Source organism: Lissotriton vulgaris, chromosome 5, assembly GCF_964263255.1.
Source record: "Lissotriton vulgaris chromosome 5, aLisVul1.2, whole genome shotgun sequence".
NCBI classification, from domain to species: Eukaryota; Metazoa; Chordata; class Amphibia; order Caudata; family Salamandridae; genus Lissotriton; species Lissotriton vulgaris.
The window spans coordinates 1176877052-1176902335 of NC_141693.1; the positions used below are offsets into that span (position 1 = coordinate 1176877052).

A 25284-nucleotide genomic window follows, 5' to 3' on the forward strand; every position below is an offset into this window, starting at 1 on the left:
CAGATAGCCATTCATGTCCGGCAGATGACAAAGCCCCAGTGTCTCCGTAGCGGTGGCCAGACCGATCGGCATGTGTATCCATAACAATGTTAATGTCCCCGCCCAGAAGTAGGGGTGTGTGTGGGGTTTGGAGGGCTTCGGAAACGGCGCCTTTTAAGAAGGCTTCCTGACCTGTGTTTGGGGCGTACAGGGAGCCGATTGTGAGTGTTGTGTCACCCACGGTGAGAGTGTATGCCAGGAGGCGGCCTTTGATTTCCCCCACCTTGCTACCCACCCTCCCTTTAAAGGAGCTAGAGATTAGGATCGCAACCCCGGCAGTCTTTGTTGGAAGGGAGGAAAAGTATTGTTGTGGGAAGGCTCGCGAGCGCATTCTGTGCCAGTCCTTCTGGAGGAGATGCAGCTCCTGTAGCAGGCAAATAGCGGCTCCAGAGTTCTCCAAGTAAGAGAGAACAGCTCTCCTCTTGATCGGGTTGTTGAGCCCCTTCACATTAAGCGTTATAATCTTAAGGGTGTTATCTGTCATCGCGCAAGGGGTGTGTGATGCAGCGCTGATTGGGCCATAGGCATGCCAAGGGAGCACGTGGCGGTTCTTGGTGAATAGTGTATGGTATGGTCTCTATTTGTGTCTGGGTGTGAGCCATCCGTGTGGGTGAATACTCCAAGTCGACATATGCAGCTCGGTGAAGGGTCACTTCGCGCGAGAGCTGAGAGAACAATGAAGGGGTCATTTCCGATGGCGGCTCCTCAGGGCCCCCCGCCCGACCCGCCAGCCGTCAGGGCTGAGTAGGTGCGATACACAATCTCCTTAGCAAGAGTTAGTATCACTCTGGGGAAGAGGTCTCCTTGATCACCTCTGCCACTGCAGTCTCACGCTCCCGGGAAATGACAGAGGCATCGGGCTTGAAGCGCTGAGGAGGGGATCGTTTGCGGTGTACCGTCTGCCAACCCCCTCTGGAGGAGCCCTGCGAGCTCCTGAAAACCGGTTCAGTATCCACTTGGTCTAGACCCAGGAGATCACAAGTGTCTTTAAGAGATCGTAGCTGCTGTAGCCGTCCGTTCCATTTGAATATGATCCGAAAGGGATGCCCCCAAGAATATGAGATTTCTTTTCCCCGCAGGAAGTCCGTGACTGGCTTGAATTCCTTCCTTTTCTGGAGAGTCGTGGCGGAAAGATCTTGGTATAGGGCAATGGGATGGCCTTGAAACTGGATGGGCTGAGCTCTCCGGGCTTCCCGGAGGATCCGTTCTTTGAGCGGGAAGTCCGGAAGAAAGGCCAATATGTAATAAAAGATGAAATGACTCTCAGGAGGCAAGCGGAGTTGGAAGAAGAAGGAGAGCGTTTATTCATGAAGCTTACAGGTTCAGGGTAGGTTCTTGAATGCCAGTTAACTGCCCAGCAACTCTACATACACAGCGCATCTCCATTCAAACATCAACACACAACACGCGACTCTCACACGCGACACAGACTCGCATGCATACATCAACATTCAAGAAACAACATACCAGCCCGCACGCATGCACGCGACAATGCACATTCAAATCACAACACGATATTTGTTGTTGTGAGTGACGCGCATGAGCACACGCGCGTCATCACTAACAACAACCACACACTACACACCTCCCTCCCTTTTTTTTTTTTTTTTTTTTTAAGACAAAACAAAATCGTTGAATTTTGAAGGAATTCTCCGACATCTTGAACTCCTCAATAATTCTTGTGAATCACTTTCAGTGGTAACAGTAGGTAATTCACTGTCAGTGGTAGCGGTAGAAGACTCGGATGACTTTGAGTCATTAACATCAATATCCAAATATTCATTGAATGAATCATCCTCATCCAAAACTGTATTTGATGAAACATTTCCGTGAAACTCCTTTCTACTATTATATCTTGAGACTCTGCTGAAATGCCATACGCTACCATCAGTTACTCTCACAGCGTTCCTGAACACTTCAACAACTTTAACAGGATCAGACCACTTTGCCAACCCTTTATGCACATAACTGCCTTTCTTCAACCTCACTAAATCACCAACATGTACAGGTACACAACTCCGTGTTCTCTCCCTTGATAATTCTTCCTTCATCTTCTCCTTATAAGCATTAACTTTCCTGCGAATCTCCTCAAAATCCACCTCAGCAAAATCAATACGGTTACTATCCCTATTCTTTAACCACCAAGGAACTAAATTAGTGCTAGGTTTACGCCCTCTTAACATTTCAAAAGGAGACAGCAAGGTAATAGCATTGGGGGTAGTTCTATAAGATAGTAACATGGACTGCAAAGCCTTGTTCCAGCACAAACCACCTTTGACAGCTAGTTGGATGGCTTCCTTGATAACTCTATTGAATCTTTCTATTTGACCATTGGCCTCAGGATGGAATACTGCTATCCTTCTGTGGAAAATGCCACATCTACTAAAATACCTCTCCATTTCTCTACTAACAAATTGTGGACCATTATCCGTCACAACTTCTTGGGGAATGCCTTCCCTGCAGAAAATTTCATCCATAAACTGTATTATAGTATCACTAGTCACTTCTTTGACTGTTTTTATCTCTGGCCATTTAGAAAAGTAATCTATGAGTACTATGCCATATGAATGTTGTTTTGGTAAAACACTGAATGGACCAATTATGTCAATCCCAATCTTATTCCATGGTGATGTCGGTAAACTGACAGGTTGTGGTATACTGGGCAAAGCTTTGGCCGTTTTGTCACTGTTAGTACACAAATCACACAATTTCACTTGTTGTTCAACAAAATAATCTATACCCGGCCACCAGAAATTATTTTTCAACCGTCTTCTAGTAACCGATATCCCAAAGTGCCCAACATGAGCTAAATCCAAAAACCTTTTCCTGAGACCAAAAGGTGGAATAAATTTATCGTTCCTCAACAGTATACCATTTTCTATGGCTAATTCATCCTTGATCATGTGATAGCTCATTAAGCCACCTGTAAAATTTTTCCCTTCAGGCCAACCATTCAACACATATTCCTTCACTTTTGTGAGTTCTAAATCTTTGTTCATTTCTTCATTCCATGTTTCCTCTTCAACTATTGAACTTTCACCAAACACCAAATTAATGTCATTGTAAACACATGCTACCTCACATTCATCTTTATCAATCACATCAGTATCACTGCATGGTAATGGAAGCCTTGACATGCAATCTGCATGAACATTCGATTTCCCAGGAATATATTCTAAGGAATATTGGAAATTTTGCAATCTTGATGATAATCTGGCCAACCTTGAAGAAAGAGTGCGTCCTCCACCCGGTGACAATATATGTACTAAAGGTTTGTGATCAGTTTTTATAGTGAATTTTGTTCCCCATAAGAAAGGTCTGAAATGTTCAGCACCCCAAACACATGCTAGGAGTTCTCTTTCAATCACCGAATAATGACGTTCAGTCTCTCTCAATGTTCTTGAGGCATATGAAACAATCCATTCTTTACCCCATTCCTCTTGAATCAACACAGCACCCAACCCACAATTACTTGCATCAACTGTCACTATACATTTCTTGCCAATTACAAATGGTTTAAGACAAGGTGCTTTGGTGATCATTGACTTCACAGCATTGAAAGTTCCCGTCATAGTTTCTGTCCACTCAAATTTTGCATTTTTCTTTAAAAGCATCCTGAAAGGTTCAATTACACACGCATAGTTCTGGATAAATTTTGAATAGAATTCAACAAGACCCAAAAATGCAACTAACTGTTCCTTGTTCTGAGGAATAGGGGCTTTGCTGATGTTTTCCAAATGTGAGTTTTTAGGTCTGATGCCATTAGCACTAATACGATGTCCAAGATATTCTACTTCATTTCTCCTAAATTTACATTTGGATGCACGTAATGTTAGCCCCTTCTTGGCCAAGGCATTTAATACTTCAAATAGATGGTTGTCATGTTCAATTATGTCCTTCCCAAAAACTAAAATGTCATCCTGGAATGCGATCGCCCCAGTTAAACCTTCCAGTGTCTCTTTCATTAGCCTCTGAAAAACTGCAGCTGCACTTGCTAATCCAAAAGGCATCCTGCAAAATCTATATAATCCTTCAGGAGTTATAAAAGCAGTTAAGTCCTTTGAGTCTTCATGTAAGACAACTTGATGATACGCACTTGCTAGATCTAAACACGAAAAATATTTTGCATTGTTAAGTGTAGATACCATTTCGTGTAGGTTGGGCAAAGGATGTGAGTCTACACAAATTGCATTATTTAAACTGCGCAAATCTATACATACACGAAGATCTCCCCCAGATTTGATCGAAATTACAATGGGAGAAACCCATGGAGACGATTCAATGGGTTCTATGATGTTCTTTTTGCACATGTCATCGAGAATTTCCTTCAACTTTCCTCTGTAAGAAAGAGGTACATTCCTCACTTTATGGCGGACAGGTATAGCATTTGCATGTACTTTTATTCGATGTTCAAACCCCTTATATTTACCTAGAACATCACAAAATAAATTGGGAAATGCTTCTTTAATTTTTAGAATCAAATCTTCTCCAGTTTCACTATGTACAGATTCACTTAATCCAGAGTCAATTGCATAAACAGGTGGATCAGCACTAGGATCAAGTTTCATACCTAGCTGATCAGCATGTGGCCAACTCAATAATGAATCACCAGATTCTGTTATATACACCTTCCCATGTGCAGAGTAGTTTTTAAATTTCAGTTCAGCGACAAAATATCCAATGAGTTGCAATTTATGTCCTGTATATTCACTTGGTGTGACATCCGGTGGTAATAGTTTGATATCAGGCCAATTAGATTTGAACAAGATATTAGGTAAAACTGTGTACCATGAGCAAGAGTCAACAAATACTTTGGTAGTGATTCCATTAATGGTGATTAAACATGAAGGAAATTTCTTTACTTTTTGTTCTTTAGTTATACACATTATGGTATTCACATCAAATTCGCAATCACTTGAATTCTCCTGTTCCTGTTCTTGCACTAAACTGACTTTCCTTGGTGCTGATCTGCAAACTTTTGAAAAGTGCCCCTTTTTTTCACATCTTGAACACACTTTATCTAAAGCTGGACACAATCTTGAATTCCCCAAATGGAGATTACTTCCACATCTGAAACAGTACATGTTATAAGTTCTTGTATCTGGTTTCTGCCACATATTCACTCTCTGATCAGATCTTTGCCATGTATTCATTCTCTGATCAGGTTTTTGCCATCTATTCCTGTATTCATTTTTATACTGGTTATCATTCCTTGTAATAGTGTATTTCCCATATTTCCCTGAATCTTTAAATCTCTCACTCTCCTTGTTTACAATTGAAACATCAGATTTACTACTATTCTGTGAACGTATCTCATCTACAAATTTTTCTGAGTGCTCTATTGATTTCGCAATTTCAATTGCTGCATTTAAAGTCATGTCTGAAGTTGTCCATAGCCTTTGTTGTATTTTCTTGTTGTTTGTGCACATGAGAATTTGATCTCTTAAAACCTGGTCATAGTTAATGTGTTCAAAATCACAAGTTACTGCCAATGCTCTCAATGCAGATACATAGTTGTCTATAGATTCATCTGCTTGTTGTTTCCTTGAGTAAAATTTAAATCTTTCCATAACCATATTGATTTTTTTTCCATACCTAATGGCTAATTGTCTGGTAGCAATTTGGTATACATCTAAATTAGAGGTGTCACTTAATGGAGGAAGACTTTTGAATTCTTTGAGAGCTATTCCACCAAGACAATGCTTCAATAAAGCTAGTTTCCTTTCTGCTTCACACTCACCTTCCTCTAAAACTTCAACATACGCTAAAAACATAGGTTCCCAAATGTCCCATTCAATAGGAGGATCACCCTTGCTAGCTAAAAATAAGGGAGGAGGTTGAATTCCAGTCATGGTTATTTAAACAAGGGATTTAAAAGTTCAAAAGAATAATTATTTATAATAACTTGTAACTCACAACGGTGTGTGCAAGTCACAGATGTCACTTACTGTCAATATCACCTTGTAAATGCCTCTCTCCTTGTAAAATCCAGTTGTTACTGATCCACAATGAGGTGAACAATAAAGTATTCGTTTTTCCCTTTTTTTTTTTTAAAGAGTCTGGGTCATAACCAATGAAACGAGCTCTTAGTAATCCATATCTTGTGATCCAATCAGGAGCGCTGAAAACCATCCAATGAGAAATGCAGGTGCGAAATCTCCCAAGAGTTGCAGCCAATGAAAACGATTTAATGTGAAAAAAAAAATGAAATCCTTGAAAAATATATTCGTTGCACGCGTAAATACGTGTTCCCGTTCGTCGCCAGTGTAATAAAAGATGAAATGACTCTCAGGAGGCAAGCGGAGTTGGAAGAAGAAGGAGAGCGTTTATTCATGAAGCTTACAGGTTCAGGGTAGGTTCTTGAATGCCAGTTAACTGCCCAGCAACTCTACATACACAGCGCATCTCCATTCAAACATCAACACACAACACGCGACTCTCACACGCGACACAGACTCGCATGCATACATCAACATTCAAGAAACAACATACCAGCCCGCACGCATGCACGCGACAATGCACATTCAAATCACAACACGATATTTGTTGTTGTGAGTGACGCGCATGAGCACACGCGCGTCATCACTAACAACAACCACACACTACACAATATGTCCGGCGGTGGGGCTGGGGCTCTGCGAGGCAGTCCTACGCGATGTGCCCTGTCAATGCGGATGTGGAAGTCGTCTGCCTCTCCCAGAATGCTCCTGAAGAGGGTCTGCAGGTACGCGGTGACATCAGCCCCCTCGTCTTTCTGAGGGACCCCCCGGACCCGTATGTTGTTCCGTCTGGAACGGTTTTCCAGGTCCTCCGTATGGGCCTGGAGGTCAAGGTGCTGGTCCGTGAGTCGCAGGACTTCTTGCTGGAGCAGTTCGATCTCGGAGCTCCTGGCTTGATCAGCCTCCTCGACTGCGACCACCCGTTTGCCGAGGTCCTCCACATCCCGCCGGAGTTCCTTCACTTCCCCCGCCACCTCCTGTTGCAGGGATTTGAAATCGTCCCGTAGTGAGTTGAAGAGCGTCTCCAGAAAGGCTTTGGTGATGGGCACTTGGTCATCCGTGGTCGCCGGTGATGCCTTCCCAGTCCCAGGGGACGGCGGGTCTTTGCCAAGCTTGGGCTGCGATTTAGCCAACAGTTCAGGGAGAGTTTGTGATCCCTTCTTGCCTCTTTGTCCCGTCATGGCGTGTGAGGGGATAGGGCCCCGACAGGCAGTAGGACAGTGGAGCGCTTGTCCTAAGAGGGACCAGTGAGGAGGCGGACGGGGAGCGGGGGGTATGGCAGTGTCCAGGCGGCTGTATATGTCTGTGCACGGGCAGGGACCAATGTCTCCAGATGACCGCAAGCCCGGGGGGGGGGGGGGGGGGGGCAAGGAGGCGGCTTCCGCCCGACCGGCGAGAGACCGCAGTGAGTGGAGTGCGGCCTACCCCCCCGGAGAGGCGCTCCAAAGGTATCAGTTAGGGTTCTGCGGTGGGGGCCCACAGGGATGTCCGTACGCCGGGGACTCGACTGCGCCCCCCGAGCTCTCCCACTCCCTTCTCCACTCTCCTCACCTGTGGTAGGTCGGTGTGCTCAGGGACTCCGTTCGCCAGGCCAGGTCAGCTGTGTTGCCACGGGTTGCTGGGGGCCATCTGGAAATCCAGAGGGCCGTGTCCAGGGCCCCTCCGGTTGCGGGGCCTGTCGGGGCTCATGTCGGCTCTCGGCGGGAATACGAGGTAGGTGGGGGAGAAAGCTAGGCCCGAAGCCGGGGCCTCGATTTGCACGGCCGCCGGGCCACTCGCCGGGTTGCTTGGGCGGCAGCCTCCGTCTCCGGTGACATGTGTGGCAGCCCGGAATGCAGTCTAGGAGGTCCGCTGCAGAAGGGGCGGGTCGGCGCCTTGCCGGACTCGCCGCCGGCCAGATGCACAGGCCACTCGCGGTACGCGAGTAGGCCAGAAGCCGGGGTCTTGCGTGTTCCGCTGCCGGATCATGGCGGCCCGGGCAGAAGTGTTGGTGCGGCGGCAAGCCCCCAGGGCCCGAGCGGGCGGCAGCGGGGCTCAGCAAAGCCTCGCCAGGTGTTCAGGAGTGCCCCCACCTCACAGGGGGACAGCGGGCCGCCGGTGGTTGCCAAGGGGACCCCCTCCGGTCCGGCGGCGCAGCCGTTGCACGATGGCGCCAAATCCGGGTCCCCGGCGGCTCTCTCGCAGCAGGCGCAATGGGCGTCCGTCTCTCGGCTGGTCGTGCACCGGTGGTTAATTCCTCTGACCTCCGAGTGCCGATGAGTGGAGAATTGCGGCTATTTTAGGCGAAGTGGCGGGATCGGGCAGGGAGCTCCGGAGACCTGCGTCCGATCACGCCGCCATCTAAGACACGCCCCCCCAAACATTTATTTTTAATTTACAAATATCGCAAACATTGAGTAATATTAATAAAAATGAGGAAATAGCAAATGGAGATAATTTGTGGAAGAAGCTGGAAGAAAAAATGGATGACAGAAAAAGTCAGCAACAGTTTTTTTTGCCATTCAACAGGAGTTAGAAAATCTGCCTGCGCTAGAATGATGAGGGGTATAAAACGAGTCTGGAGAAGTTCGAGCAATTATGTAAAGCATATTTAGCCCTCCAAGCTTAGGAGCAGTAAGTGGGACAATAAATTATGAATATTGTTACAGTAGATCGTACCTCTGCTAGTAACTGTGGTTACACAGGAGAAAGATTTTGATGGTAGTATCAAATACTCTTATCAAACGTTTATCAAGCATAATAAATGTAAAGATGATCTCAAGTGGTTAACTGACACAATACTGAAACCATAACTATTGTGATACTAACATTTCATGTCAAAAATATCGATCACAAAAATATCGTTTTCTATTCATATAATGGAAAATACAAAAATATCGAAAAAAATATAGTTTTAAACTAATATCGAAAATATAAAGAAAAGTATTTTTTATTTCTGTATAAGTAGTTTAAATAAGTAATACAAACATTTTAACACATAACATTAGTATAATGTCAATTAAATATTTAAAATAATTAAAAATATATATAAATATTTACTAGTTCAAACACACACGTATAGATCTGTGTGTATGTTTATATGTACATCTAAATTGTAAAACAATTAAAAAATATTCATTTTAACGTATATATTATAAATTTATAATTGTTTTTAACTATACCAATATACCAATTATAACTATACATATATATATATATATATATATATATGTATATACGAAGTCTTCAGCTGGATGTCAACGAACCAGCTGAAGCTCAACGGGGAGAAGACGGAGATTCTCCTCCTAGGTAAAAAGAGAGATCTGTGGCAGGATACCCATTGGCCGCCATCCTTGGGTGCTTTTCCCAGCCCGGCTACCCAGGTCAGAAACTTAGGGGTATGCATCGATGAATCTTTATCGATGAAACAGCAGGTCAATAAAGTAGCTGGTACGTGCTTCACTATCCTCAAATGGCTGCGGAAGATCATCTGGATGCTGCCTGTGGATACCCAGAAGACCGTGGTCAATGCACTGATTACATCTAGGCTTGACTACGGTAACATCTTATATCTGGGTTCCAATTTAGCTGTGATTAGGCGGCTTCAACTTGTCCAGAACTCCGCAGCCAGGCTGCTATGTAAGATCCCTAGGACAGCAAGGATCTCGAAGCACCTTAAGGACCTGCACTGGCTTAGAGTTGAGAACCGGGTTCGGTTCAAAGCGTTGACCTACATGTTTAAGATCAAGGCAGGGACCGCACCAAAGTACCTGCAAAAACTGGTTAGGCCCTATGTTCCTGCACGCAACCTCCGTCCTCTAAATGGAGCAAACTTTGTGGTTCCTAGATTTAAATTGGCCCGTGTGGGGGGAAAGTCCTTTTCCCATCTGGGACCAGTCCTTTGGAACTCCCTTCCCTTAACCTTGCGTAAGGAGGAAAATCTCGCCAGTTTTAAGAAAGGCGTTAAAACTTGGCTCTTTAATAAATAATTGCGGTCTTTGACCAGGTTGCTTTCTGTGTTTTCGGCCTCCCAGTCCTGGCGCCGGGAAACCCTTTGTGGGTATCTGCGCGCATTATAAGTGCAAAAAATAAATAAATAAATAAATTATATATATATATATATATATATATATATATATATATATATATATATTTATATATATATATATATATATATATATATACATACACATAACAAATAAAAACTTTCAACAAATAAACTGCAAAAAAAAAGTAAAATATGTCCAATTTAATTATAGATTAAAAGTAAGCAATACATAAAAATGTTTCGCAAAAAAATCATAAATTACATAAATGTATATAAAAATATAAAATTAAATGTAAAAACACATAATATATATTTAAATAATATTATTAACTATATACAAAATAAATATACTATTCCTACTCCAAGTGTTGGACACCAGAGGGGTAAAATTTACTATTCCCACTCCAGTCTATTCAACAGTAGTGAAAGCATTAGATTCCAGAGGGGTAAAATGTACTGTTCCCACTCCAGTCTGTGCAACAGTAGGGGAAGCATTGGACACCAAAGGAGTAAAGTTGACGATTTCCACTTTAGTTGGTTATGTAGAGAGAAAGAGAGTAGATCACATCAAATAATATATTTTAACAACTTTATTTAATAGCAAAAAATATAAAATTCATTTGTTCTGAAAAAAAATATAAAATTCTAAGTGTTAAAATTATATGTCAAATTGTTAATTTGTTTTAACAAATTGCATGATTACAAATGTTAATAATTGTCAATTAAAACAAATAATACTAATTTATTCAAAATGGCACACTATATTCTCACAAACATAACAGCCAACAATTGAAATAAAAAAAGTATACAATTAACATTACATAATAAAAACAATGTTTAATATATGAATACACATTTTTTCATTTAATATTACATAATTAACTTCCCACTCTATTCCTCTACAAATGTAACAACCCACACCTAAAATATGACTTAACAATTATGATAATTGCATAATTTACATAATTATCAATTAATAAATTAATTATTATCAATGTTATTTCTTAATTAACTTCCCACCCTGCACTTCTAAAAACCTGATAACCCACACCTAAAAATCATTTAAAGATTAAAATTACACTATTTACATAATTATCAATTAAACAATTAATAAATAATCATTCATTAATTATGTATAATTACCTTCCCACTCTTCACCCACTTTTTACCCCTACAATCTTAACAACCTGCACCTGAAATATATCTTAAAAATATATTAATTACACAATGTGCAAAAGTATCAATTAAATAACTAATAATGAAAAATATCAATTATAACTCGCTTTCCACCCTTTACATTATATGCATATTTAAACATTCATACATCCATATGTATGTGTGTTTTCTTTTGTTTAAATAAGTATATATTTTTATACATTTACTTTTTTCAACTATGTATATATGTAAAAAAACAATATTTTTGTATATATTTTTTCGATAGTGTAAAACGATATTTTTTTGTAATCTTTCTACTTACCTTTTTACGTATAGAAAAACAAAAAATTTGTGATCAATATTTTTGACATGATATTTCTGTAACCCAATATTTATGGTTCGATATTATGTCAGTGAACTGACGCAGGATTCAAGGGAATAAGAATCCTGGTGAGGAATGTAAAGAACTGGAATTCAAGTGAAAAATATAAGTAAAATGTTATAAATCAACCTAATCATTTTCATACCAATCCATCACTCAACCCATAATGCCCCCACTCTACTTGCTTTTGTGCAACCTACAAATCAATTCAGATAATTACTGGCCCATGCCCTAGGTCAGGTCAACATACTGGGTATTTGCCAGGCTTTAGACTTTATAAATCAAAACATAAAGCATTGGATAGATCAGTGGCTCATGCCTCCCCTTCAACACCAAACAAACCATCACCCAAGCCCTAGTCACCAGCAGAACGGACTACGGCAACGCACTCCGCATATGACTCATGTCATACCTCCTGAAGAGACTGCAGACCATACAGAATTCAGCGGCCAGACTCATCCGAGGCTCCCTAAGCGGACACACATCACCCCACCACCTCAAGAAGCTCCTTTGGCTCGCCATTCAGAAGAGATGTCAATTGAAGATGCTGATCCACACCTACAAAGCCTTGCACAACCAAGGACCAGCATACATCAGCCACCGCCTTTACTTCCACCAACTCTCCAGACACCTGCGTTCAGCCTCCCTCTCCCTTGCTCACACCCCTTGCATCCGCAGAAGCAGCAGTTGAGGATGGTCCTTCTCCTACCTAGTCCTGAAATGACCTCCCCTCCCCCTCTACCTCCGGACCGCATCCTCTCTGCTGGAATTCAGAAAAGGACTCAAGACTTTGTATTCAACTAAACCTCTCTAAGCAGCAGGGTTATCAGCAGCTGGATACCCTCATGTGTGATTAGCAGTGCTTTATAAGTCCTGTTTGTTTGTGTGTAAATGTTTAATGGGCAGAATCCAACATGCCATGGTGTTCCTGACATATGGCTAACGCACAGAAGCCCGTAGAAAGGTCTGTTTTCCTGTAGGTCAGATTGCCTATGGCATGGACTGGTGCTCATGGATGCATTCAGTGTCAGTCCATTTTAGCTCCAAGCAGTGCTTCCCTCTATTGCGAGCCATGTATGGTGGCATGTGTTCTTTTGATACAACTGTGCTAGTTGTGGGAGACTGTGTGCTTCCTTATATGTGTGATTGTTCATAATTCCAGCGCGCCCTTCCCTCGTGCTCTTATATAACCCGGACACTTTTTGAATTGGGTCACATGTCGTTCTTTAGTTATACATATTCTTTACTGTTGCTCAGTAGAAGGCAGTTGAAGAATTCCAACAGGAAGCTGAGTTTATGCGCCACTGACATTTAACTGTTTGTTCCACACTCCTTAGTGAAAATTGTAGTGTGCTCCACTGGACCATATCTACTGGTGTTCGTTGCCTTAGATGATGAAGGTTGAATTTGGTCACTGTCTCTAGCCCTTTGGTAATTCCTTGGGAAGCTCCTCTTCAGGTGCTCTAGAGCGTAGCTCTGCCATCTGTGAGTCCATAGAGCCACTGATACATCGAATTATTCCACTTGTAATAATTCACTTTAGCGGTGTTCCTGCAAACACAACTTTCGTGTTTACATGAACTTCGCAGTGCGCATGTCAGCCCTCTTGGATTGTCCTCCGGACTCCGTATGGCAGGAAGAGGAAGAAGGGGCCGAGTGACAGCGTTGTTTAAAAACACAGCACTCTGTAAATGGATGTCTGGATTGCACATGTGAGAGACGTAGTACAATTACGATGCCCTAACACAAGCACAGTCCTTTTTAGGTCTCGCCTGTCGATGCGCATGCGCATCGAGCAAGCGAGACTATGCAAGGAATCGTGGCGATTCCTTGCAGTGCCCGTGACTTTTAAGCTCAATGCGCATGCGCATTGAGCTTAAAAGCGCGTGCACATGCCCCAGCCGCCTGCCTTGCCTACTCTCCCGCCCCCTCACTTCTTGATTGCACAGCCGCTAGGCCGTGCCTCCCCTACTCCTCCTCCTACTCTCCTCCCGTCTGTTCCCGCACTCCTCCCACACCCCCGCTCCGCCCCCTCACTCTGTTTCACGAGCTCATCATCGAGGAGGTCTGCATGTATGTATATTTTAATCTGTATTGGATTACATCAGCCTGTCCCCGCCAGGCTAGAATCGGCACTGCCTAGCAGCGATTTGGAAACAAAACTCGATTTGCTAATGGTGTAGCGGCTTTGTAGATTCTTGCACCAAAGATGGCTGGCTTCCTCCTCTCTCCCAGCACCCTCTTCGTTCACATTGTGTGTACTGCTGCAGATGTGTGTTTACAGTGGGGGTATGGAGACAGCGTCTGTTCCCGCACTCCTCCCACACCCCCGCTCCGCCCCCTCACTCTCTTTCACGAGCTCATCATCGAGGAGGTCTGCATGTATGGATATTTTAATCTGTATTGGATTACATCAGCCTGTCCCCGCCAGGCTAGAATCGGCACTGCCTAGCAGCGATTTGGAAACAAAACTCGATTTGCTAATGGTGTAGCGGCTTTGTAGATTCTTGCACCAAAGATGGCTGGCTTCCTCCTCTCTCCCAGCACCCTCTTCGTTCACATTGTGTGTACTGCTGCAGATGTGTGTTTACAGTGGGGGTATGGAGACAGGGAGAGCGTGGTTATTTTGAATCACATGCCAGCGCTTAAGCAGCATTGCCCCTCTTTGAATCAGTCCAAAGTGTTTTGCCGGCCCTGTGCCAACAACACACTGAAGAGTGTCTTTGTGTGGAGCTGAGTTCCGGATTTCATCGCTTCCTCTAGGTCTGCCCATGGCTCTGTGGTGATTGTCGTGAGCTCTTTTAATCCCATGAGTGGTGGACTCTTTCCATGAAGGTTAGAGGTGGACTCTGGCTCGGTTTACATTCAAGCCTATTTGCATAAAATTATTTCGAATGCATTTTCAGCTTCACCCGTTAAGGGGGTATTATACATGTGTTTGTTGCGAAAGAAGCGTGCATGTTGAGGCCATAATTAGGACATTGCAGGATTCTCTTCATGTTGCTGTGCAGTCTCCTTTGGTGTGACACCACAGCTACAGGGCATTCGGTTACTAAGTTAATGGAATGTCATTAGCTATAGATTTCTTGGACACCTAGCTAGGAAACGCAAAAATGATAGGAGCAATGCTTGAAAAATAGTCTAAAACGCTGTCACTTTCTATGGTAATCGTTCCCACCCAGGGTTTATTCCTACTCACCCTCACTCACCCTCACCCTCACTCACCCTCACCCTCACTCACCCTCACTCACACTCACCCTCACCCACACTCACCCTCACTCACCCTCACCCACACTCACCCTCACTCACCCTCAACGCCTCACCCTCACTCACCCTCAACACTTCACCCTCACTCACCCTCAACCCCTCACCCTCACTCACCCTCACTCACCCTCACCCTCACTTACCCTCAACCCTTCACCCTCAACCCCTCACTCACCCTCACTCTCACTCACCCTCACTCACCCTCAACCCCTCAGCATCACCCTCACTCACCCTCACCCTCACTCACCCTCAACCCCTCACCTACCCTCACTCACCCTCAACACCTCACTCGCCCTCACCCTCACTCACCCTCAACACCTCAACCTCAACCCCTCACCCTCACTCACCCTCACCCACCCTCACTCACCCTCACTCTCACTCACCCTCAACCCCTCACCCTCACTCACCCTCAACCCCTCACCCTCACCCACCCTCAACCCCTCACCCTAACTCACACTCACCCTCACCCTCACTCACCCTCACTCACCCTCACTCTCACTTACCCTCACTCACCCTCACTCTCACTCACCCTCAACCCCTCACTCACCCTCACCCACCCTCACCCTCACTCACCCTCACCCTCACTCACCCTCACTCACCCTCACTCTCACTCACTCTCACTCACCCTCACTCACCCTCACCCTCACTCACCCTCACTCACCCTCAACCCCTCACCCTCACACAGTGCAATAGGTCTCGGAGCATTTGAGTTAGAGCTTTTAGATTTGTTTATGGCTTTTTTTATTTGTAATTCTTTAGCATTGGCTACAGGAAACAAAAATGCTAAAGATTTACAAAAAAAACCCATAAACAATTCTAAAAGCACTAACTCTAATGCTGCGAGACCTATTGCATTTCCAATGCTTGTTTATAATAGACATACTGCACATACATCAGGCAGCACAGTATATCTGCTAAAATGGGGCTCTTGGGACGTGAAAGGAGGAGGAGGAGCTACATCGAGGAACAGGGACAGAGCCCCTATCACTGCCCCAGCTTCTGATAGGGCTGTGCATCAAGAAACTGGGAGAGGGCTTGAGGTGGGTCTTTCTCTGGTGCTGCTGCTCTGTCTGGCTCGTTGTTGGGAATCATGACTTGTTGGTTTCAATGTTCAGCGCCGGATTCTTGCTCTGCTGCTGCCATAAAGCCTCTGAGTTGGCAGGTCAGGAAGAAAGGTAAGGAACAAAAACAACTCTATCTGGTTTCTCTGTGCATATGTGAGTGAAAGTGTGTTTGTGAGTGATTGATAGTGAATGAGATTGAGTGGATGTGTGTTTGTTTATTGTGTTTGAGACTGTCAATGAGAAGAAAAGCGTGAGAATCAATGAGTGAGAGTAAGTAGGAATAATGGGAAGTGGGGGAGTGAGTAAAGCAGTGTGAGTGGACTAGAATGGGGGAGTTTGAGTGAGTAAGGGGTGCATCTATCAATGGTGCAGCAGCTGCAGTTGCACCAGGGCAGAGTCCCTAGTGCAGCTATTGCACTGTTAAAGCAGATCACCTGTACCCCAGGAGTTCAAATCAGCACCCCTGAGCAATAGTACTTGTGAGTGAAGGTCAGTGAATGTGAATTTGTGCAAGTGCATTTGTGTGTCAAAAACAGTGAGTGTGAGTGCATCGGTACGTTTGTGTGTAAGGAGACTTAAGGCAATTTTTTCAAACAGTGAGTTGAACCTGTGGCAAGTATTACGCCTCAACACTTTGAAGTATCACTAGCCTCCACTGGGTAATTCTATTATATAGATACTTGATGTGAATGTGTTCTGGATGAATTTGGTCATGCATAGAAGTGGCGGTTTAAAAAAATGAGTAGTTCAGCAAAGTCTTTGCAATAGTCCTAGTCAACAATTAATATGTATTTGCTGAACCAAAACCCTGGGGAGTATTTCTTCTATTTTAGTTTTAGGATTCAGATGAAGTCATAAAAATATTCATGCAATTGTGATGAGTGTGTAAATGTACTGAAATTGAATCTGTAGGGATCTAGTAATAAATCATCCTTTCATATAGGATCAGTCTGTAAGCACATTGTCAAAATTCCCATTCAAGGTGTCATTAAAGAACGTGGCTAAAACGCAATACTCTACTGTCTGGTCTCACCTCTGGGCACGCTTCTTGCTGTCAGGAAAACACCTTATTCTTAAGCAGTTAAAGCACTTTCCATGCTGTGAGAAGTGCCCCTACGGCACTCAGAACTGTGGAGTCTCCACCCTACAGTGAAGCAGCCACAGTGCATGTCTAACATCTGTCTGAGGAGACCTCAGATGGACTTTCTTCAAAATCATGTGAGCCTTGTGTAGAAAACATTGGCTGTGGCACAGAAAGGTGCGATGAAGATGCATGGGAAGGGGAGATTGTGCAGCATGTCTCAAGCCTAGAGTGCAGCTGTTTGGGAGCGCGATGGTGAAAATCTGCTAGTCCTTACACACAGTGCTTTCAAAACAGTGATAAGAAAGCTGATTCTTAGCTATAGAAACAAGCTTGTATTTGTTAAAATGAAAGATGTCATCCCTCAGGAGAAAGCATTGGCCTTTAATACAATTTGGTCCAAGCAAGCATCGAAGCCCCTGTTCTTTAAATTACTTTTGAATGTTATGCAAGTTTCCCTCCTATTGCAAGTGGTCCGTCTCGTCTACAGCCGATAAACAGCACCATGGTTTCGCGAAGGCCCTTAACAGCCCCACACACTTGCTCATTAGCAGTAGAAGGTGAAGAAGCACTCACTCCATCTCAGAGACACTTCACTTTTAGTAATTGATCAGTTTGACTATTTCCCACATGTTCAAGTGGCCATTACAGTGTCTTCCATCTACATTTTTTAATTGACCTAAGTCATTAGCCACTAGTACTCAATCAGAACTGGCAGTAACGGGCCCATCTGTTCATCGTGTTGCTTAATTTGCCTGCTTGATGAGCTCTCAGATATTCCAGTGTCTAATATCTGTCCATCTGCTCCTAACGTCAGTTCACTGATCTGAGAGATTAGTTCAAGTTTATGGCAATACCTGGCTGCCTGAACTTTCAAGAGCACTGGTTTTGAAGGATCTGCTTTTTGGAAGTTTTGCAAACGTTTTCCTCTACCGAACGTTCGCTATGATGTTTAAAACCTAAGTTTTTAAAATGCGAATGCATTGAAGTACCTCACATTTGGGTATTGAAATAAGACGGGGACATTTGTAACCAGATCATATTTGGTCTTGTGTTTTTCAGTGACATCAAGAGGCTGTTCCTGGATCCTGACTTCTCCCTTCTGCAGCGCTGCCTTCTGGTTGCAAGGTAACATTCTCAAGGAACACTGAAACCTTTTGCAAAGAGAAATCTGCTCCTGATATGAACGCAACTGTACAAATATCACTCTTAAAGTAAACTATACCGATACCATCTCTTCCACTTCATTTTTTTATCTAGCATAACAGGACCCATGTATACAGTATGGCTGGAAAAAAAACAGATAATACATCTAGAGATTGCATTCTCATAGAGCTCTACATTATCTTCACTGCTATAGTGAATGGACTTTGACTGTGTGAATAGCCTTCTCTGCTTCCACGTGCATCAAATGCACTATATGGGGTGCGTATACGCACACCCACATGCAGTTCTCTGAGTACTACAACTTTTATTTGTGAAGGGCTCATATACCGGTTCTTTGTGTTAAAGGTAGCTTGGTCTGCTGTTGCCTCGGTGAACCTGTTGTGTCGTAGAGGTTTGTACCGCTGTTGCTAGTGCTTATGTGTCTGTGTAATGGCCTATACAGTGCTGGTCCCTTTGTAATCGCTCACTATACGTGAGAGAAACCTGCATTGCAGAGAATGCAGAGTCCTCTTCTGTCATGCGATGGGGAACATTTATTTGCTTAAAAACAGAGCGCTGTACAGAGAGGCAAAATACGATTGGCAGATAAAGGCGTACATACTAGAAATATAGTAGGTTAACAAGTACAAAAAGAGCAAACCAACCATGTGGAACATATAAGTAACAAAAATTGCATAGTTGAATGAGAGACCCATGTTGTCGACAAGAAATAAAAGTTAGTTAGGGTGGCTTCAGGTTGATGTTTGTGAACGGTTGGTCAGGAGGAACAATTTTACTTGTTTTTTGAATGAGGAAGTCTAAGGTTTATATCTTATTTCGGGAGTAAGGGCGTTCAAGTTCAGAAACTTGTATAGCGCACTACTCACCCAAAGGGTCTCAAGGCGCTTGAGGGAGGGTGTGTGCATTACTTATCAAATAGCCAGGTTTTTAGTTGCTTTCTGAAGGAGAGGTGGTTCTGTGTAAGGCGGAGGGGAGTGGGGAGAGAATTCCAGGTTTTGGCCGCTAAGTAGGAGAAGGATCGTCCTCCCATGGTGCATATGGATGCGCGGAATTGCGGCGAGGGCTTGATTGGATTATCGTAGTTGGCGGGTGGGTGTGTAGAAGGACAGTTGTGTGTTGAGGCATTCGGGTCCTAGGTCGTAGAGGGCTTTGTGTGCGTGGGTGAGGAGTCGGAACGTTATTCTCTTGTTGACGGGGAGCCAGTGGAGGTCTTTCAGGTGACCGGAAATGTGAGCTTGATGGGGGATGTCCAATATGAGTCTGGCTGAGGCGTTTTTTCGGGGCAAGACCAGAGAGGGAGCGGTTGTAAGTTCTTTTCTTTTTGAATTTGTTAGGTTTCAGCAATAAAGTGTTAGAGCTTCTTAGGGCCTGATTCAAACCAGAAAGTTAATGTTTTCTGCCAGGTAAAAGGGAATTTTATAGTGAAGAGCTTTTTGCGTCAAGCAGGTTATCTTGAACCGAATCTTAGCTACCAGCAATAGCCAATTGAGCAGAATTAGGTCTGGTGTGATGTGATCATGTTTTCTTGATCCCGTGATGAGTCTGGCAGCAGAGTTCAGGGTGGCCCTTAAAGGGCCCAGTCCAGTTTGGGGCAACCCTGCCAGGGCCACAATTCCATATATTCCAATCAGGAGATAACTAAGGATTGAACTGCTACCTGCAAGTCCTCAGGAGGCAGGAACGGCTTGATTTTCCTACGTGTTTTTAAATGGTGGTTAGCACCCCTTGTTGTTGCACTGATATGGTCTTGTGTATTTGAGTATTTGTCCAGAGTTATGCTTAAAGATCTCGTGAAGTCAACAACATGAGGGGTGCAGTTGAGAGCTGTAAGTTGTTTGATCTGGTCTTGGATGGGTGCAGAATGGTTGTGGGGGCAATCGAGGAATTTCATGGAGTAAGCCCAGAACAGTCGTCCTAGGGCCTTCACTCTTTCTTCCCCATTAGCACATTTCTCTGTGTATCTTTATTTTTGTATCTGTCTGGCAGTAGAAGATTCTATTCTAGTCTATTCATGTAGTTCTCTAAAGCTGATGGCTACCCAGAAGGGCCTCCCAACTCGGAGACATTGTTTTGGTAACATAGCCTTGTGCTTACATATTTGTTGAAAGAGTAGTTTTGAAAAATTTTGATAAACAGGAAAGTCTTCAAAAGTTTTCTAAATCTGAGTTCAAACTCGATCTTTCTTATTCCCAGGAAGAGCATTCCAGAGTTTAGGATCAAAGAAGGCAAAGGAGCGTCGTCCACCACTGGATGTTTTAACCATGAGGATTTTACAAACAATTGCTGGTTTGTGGAACGAAGTGTTCTTTGTGGGATTCTATGGTATTATGAGTCTTTGTATCAGACAAACAATGTACTCTTGTCAATTGCTCAATGAGCAAGACAGAGTGCCTGGACCTGAATTCTCTCAAACAAAGGGAGCCAGTGCAAGGCTGCCAGGCCCGCTGAGGCTGAATGATGTTGAGGGATTTTTAGAAGCATCCAGGCTGCGGTGTTTTTGGATGACCTGGAGTCTTTTTATGACAGATTTGACGGTCAGGCAGCCATCGTAAAGTTTTTCTTAGTGTCTCGAGTAGGCCGAAGCACTTTTGAGGCCAGTTTCTTGGCCTGTACCTCCATGGATAGCTTGCTGTTGTCCACCCTCTGGGCTGGATTATTTCCTACCACTAGGACGTCCGTCTTGTCTCCATATAATTTCAAACTGCTTGCACACATCCAGTGTAGTACCATGTTTAGGCAGTTGTTGAATTGATCTGATGTCTTTTTGGTGTGGGTGCCTCCTGGGAGATGACAATTTGTGTTTCATCTGTATAATTGAGAAACCACACATTTTCACAGTCTCGTCCAATGGGTGAACATATAGGTTGAACAGAATGGGACTTAGTGAAGAGCCCTGGGGACCCCACATTTTAGCGGGTAGGTTTTGGACAGAATTGCTCCTTCATTCACTTGAAAAGTTATGTTTTCAAGGATGGAGGTGAGCAGTTTTAGCTCTGTCCTATGATATCTGCTTCTTCTCGCCTTCAAACTAAAACAGGATGTGAGACAGTATCAAAGGAGGCGCTAAGATCCCGTAAAATTAGAGCCGCTGACCCACCTTGATCAAGGATGACTCTAAGGTCTTCCATGGCTGCAAGCAGAGCAATTTCTGTACTACTTCCTGGTCTAAAGCCTGTCTGGGAAGGGTTTAATACATCATTTGTCTCAGGATAAGAGGAGAGACTCTTTATGTGTACAAACTTCTCTCAGATTTTGCTCAGTCCCGGCAGGAGGAAGATTGGTCTGTAATTTTCACATTTTAGGGGGTCAGCGGACGTTTTTTTCAGTGATGGCTTAAGAATGGCATGTTTCCATGCAGGAGAGTCGGTCCCAGACTATAAATGAGTGGCTAAACATGTCTGTCAAAGTAGAAAACACTACTTTTTCACCTTTTAGCGTTATATCAGAAATGGCAGAGTCTTACAGGAAGCCTGATTTAACAGTTTTTAAAATTTCTTCTGTGATCTTCAGATTAATAGCCCGAAAGGCTTTTATATTTTCCTTCACAACTTTGCTGGCATGCTGCGTCCCAATAGGCTGAATTATGCTACGATCGTCTTCGAGTGTAAAAAGGATGTTGTTTACCTTTTCAAGGAAAAAGTTAGCGATCATGTTGCATCGAGCCTCTAACGGAGGAGGACAGCTTGATTTTGACTAGTTCTTTAGATGAATTTGAAGCATTATCCATCTTACTGTCAATATAGCTAACTCTAACTTTCCTGATTGCGTAATGATATTCTTTTACTGCTCTCTTATAATTATCCTTAACAATTTAATCCTAATTTTTTTCTCCTTGCCCTTTCCTTTTTTTAAATTCTTTTCTTAGTTCTTTAAGTTCTGTTAAGCACCAAGGCATCCGACCCACCGAACGTCTGGTTTTTGTTGTCTTAAAGGTGCTAAACTGTCCTGGGCATTTTGCATCCATGCCTCAAATATAGTGTACCTATCTACAATATCCCCGCCATTTTTGGTTGGGGTTGGTAAGTATGCTCTCCCATGCTGCTGTGTTCAATTTTAAGCAGTAACGTCGCATTCTGGGTTGGTGAGGTGAGGTGGGGTGACTTTACTCCCTGGTCCACAGAGTTGAAAAGGTATAGTCGTATAGTCAGACCAGTAAATACCAATACGGTAATCTGTGGCCATTTCCTCTATATTTGAGAATATAGGGTCTAGTAGGTGACCTAATTTATGAGGGGGAATGAGACTTATTTTATCGCCACCAGGTCTATTAACAGGTTTTTCGCAGTATCGCAGATTTGACTCTATAAATGTAAATTTAAGTTTTCTAATCCTGTAAAACTGGCTTTAGTAAGACTGTGTTCTGCAACCATATCAGGGAGGGCTTGCATCAACTGGGTGGCGTGGCCAGGTGAGTGTAATGCATTTATAATATTTTTAGGAATTGACCTCTCTCAAAGACTACACCAGCCATCTGTCAAGCTCCCTCAGAGTCTTCGCCTAGAAAGGCTATCAAAATGTCACTGTCTTGCAGCTCATGACAATAAATGCTTTCCTCCTGGAGTTTATCATCGCATACCTTTAACTTACAAGAAGCACATGGTCTAAATAAAGATTTCTATTCCTTTACAGAAATGTATGATATTATGGAAAATAATTATACTAGAAACAGTGAAAGGCTTACCCTGACCAAATGGTTTAACTGCACACGCAAGTGATTTTAAGCAGCTTATCTGTGCTGCAAGAGTTGGCACAGAGTCCTTTCCCGTATTTCCAGATGCAGACAGATTCTTTCAAAGTGATGAAGGCATTGAAAACACTACAGGATTTCCTCGCATACAGGAGAAAAAATAAATTATCCGGAATTCTGGGGAGAGTGGAGTTCATAATACTACCGCCTCAATGGTTGAAGTTTGCTTGTGCTTATTAGTTGATGCTTGAGCTATCACAGCCATGTTTGTCTATCCCGAAAAGAGTTTTATTACCGTCTGGGAGGTAAGGACAGCAATTTAAAACCGCCAACATTTTGCTTTACTTGTTGGATTTAGCATAAGGACTCATCTCTTCTGCAGCCAAGAAGAAGAGAGAAATGAGGAATGAGACTGAAGCAGGGAGTACTTCAGACAATGGCCAAAAATGGAGCAAAGTCCCTTCCTCTCTGACAGACAGGATGGACATTCATTTCTCTGACGATTGTGGGATGGAAGCATACAGAGCCCATCAACCTGAAAAATAGAAGTAAACTATTTTAAAAACTTCTCAAGTTACTTCAGAAAATAGTAGTAAGATACAGTGTTGCCATAATCATAGTGTTCCTTGAAGGCCAATATCCAGAGGCTTTTAGGTCATATTTCTCGCCGAGGGAAAAGTGTCGGTCTTGGTACCGGTTCATATCCTTTCAATGGTTAGTCTCTTTTTTCCATTCACCTCTGTGATGCAGATGAGATTAGTAAACTTCCTTTCTCTCCACAGACTTTATGGGGATGAATCCGAGCTGCATTTCTGGACTCTGGCAGCCCACTACCTGCATAACCTGACCAAGGCAACTCGCAGCGCTGCTGCAGCCACCACAGACGAAGGCACCGCATTGCCCCCAGATACTTGTTTCAGCCCCCTGGACATATGCTATGATTTACTTTGCGAGAATGCCTACTTTCAGGTAACCTTTAGCAATTCTGGGGAAATAAATACAACGTTTTTTGTGACCTAGCAGAATATGGATTGTTCTTTATTGTACAAGCTGCTCTCGTTCTCTCTCTCTCTCTGTATTTATGCTCAACTCTAAGTGCCTCTGTCTCCATGTGCAGTTCTCACAGTGCTCACTGTAACAAAATGTATGGTCAGCCGCCTATACTCTAACCATGCACAGCTCTCAGTGGGTAAGATTTAGAGTTTAGCTGAGGTAGGTTATCTGCCAAACAGCAGCAGATCTGTCATCTTCCAGTGCGAAAACATCAGTGCACCCTAAAAAGGGTGCATCTCCCAAAGTCGAAATCCACCCTAGAATCGTTCCCTCAAACGTGTGGCTAGCCATTCCCCAAGCACTCACACCAGCTCAATAAATAAGGGTTTGTGCATAACGGATTTCAAGTTTTGCAAGTTTCCACCCTTACCCACTTCTAATTTTTAAATCTGAATGCCAGGCACGCTATGCTCATAGTCCCATTCCATCTTGGTACTCCACAGCTAATTTAGCAAAGCCTTCCCCCTAATGCCGCAGTACAATATAGCCTTCTCAAGTAGTAGTAGTAGTAGTAGTAGTATAATCTTTATTCGGTAAAAATTTCACCATAAAAGAATACATTTTCAACAATTATACATTACTTTCCGATAAAAGAAAGAGATAAGAACATTAGATAAATCCTGACACAATAAAATTCATAATTAAAATGAAACCTTACAATTTACAGTACATTGGGTATTTACTATGGGGCGCGGTTCCAACCTTCTCATCAATACATTGTTTCCTAATTGATAGGATGACATCAAGCTATACTAAACTCAGCTTTACATACGGCCAGTGGGTACCGACTATCTGTTTGACAAGGGCGGGGTTTGCTGCTTTAACCTTCTAATACGGGTCAGCCATGCACTGCCCAGAAATTTGGCCACCCCGCATACCATGAGAGTGGAAGTTGAGTCAGTGGTGAGGACTCGTAAAGCCATTCTGTGGCACCTCAAACCCAGCCCCTTGCATACTGGTTTCAACCATACCTTCCTAGCAGTTTTATGTGCGGGGCAGGCAAACAGTAAGTGCGCCACAGACTCCTTCGGGGCCGCGCACCCAGGGCATGTGCGCGGTGGGCCATCAACACTAGACCATCCCGAGGTAAACTCATGTACCGGAAGGGTCCCATACCTCAACTTTAAATAAAGGGCTCTATCTAGAGGCTTGGTTATAAGGTCGAGGAAGGGTTCCAGCTTCCTGGACCACTTAACCTTTAAGAACCGCTCTGTAAGTGAGCCCCCAACCCCACTGCGTATTGCCTCTGCCTGCACCCAATCCCAGTATAACTTCTTGATCACTGGTTTGGGAGGTGGTATTTGGCTCTCCCACACATCCCTTAGGCCCAATTGCATCACCAGCTGCCTCACATTATGCAACCACC

The 25284-nt window shown here is 43.6% G+C and overlaps 1 protein-coding gene across 1 annotated transcript in view; it reads left to right on the top strand.

Moving 5' to 3' along the window:
• Positions 1-25284, top strand: part of WDR11 (WD repeat domain 11) — a 635868-nt gene that overhangs the window by 534718 nt on the left and 75866 nt on the right. The window contains exons 22-23 of the mRNA XM_086922941.1: positions 18074-18139; positions 23648-23834. Coding sequence (XP_086779067.1) covers positions 18074-18139; positions 23648-23834 — 253 coding nt within the window. The remainder of the gene's footprint in view (positions 1-18073; positions 18140-23647; positions 23835-25284) is intronic.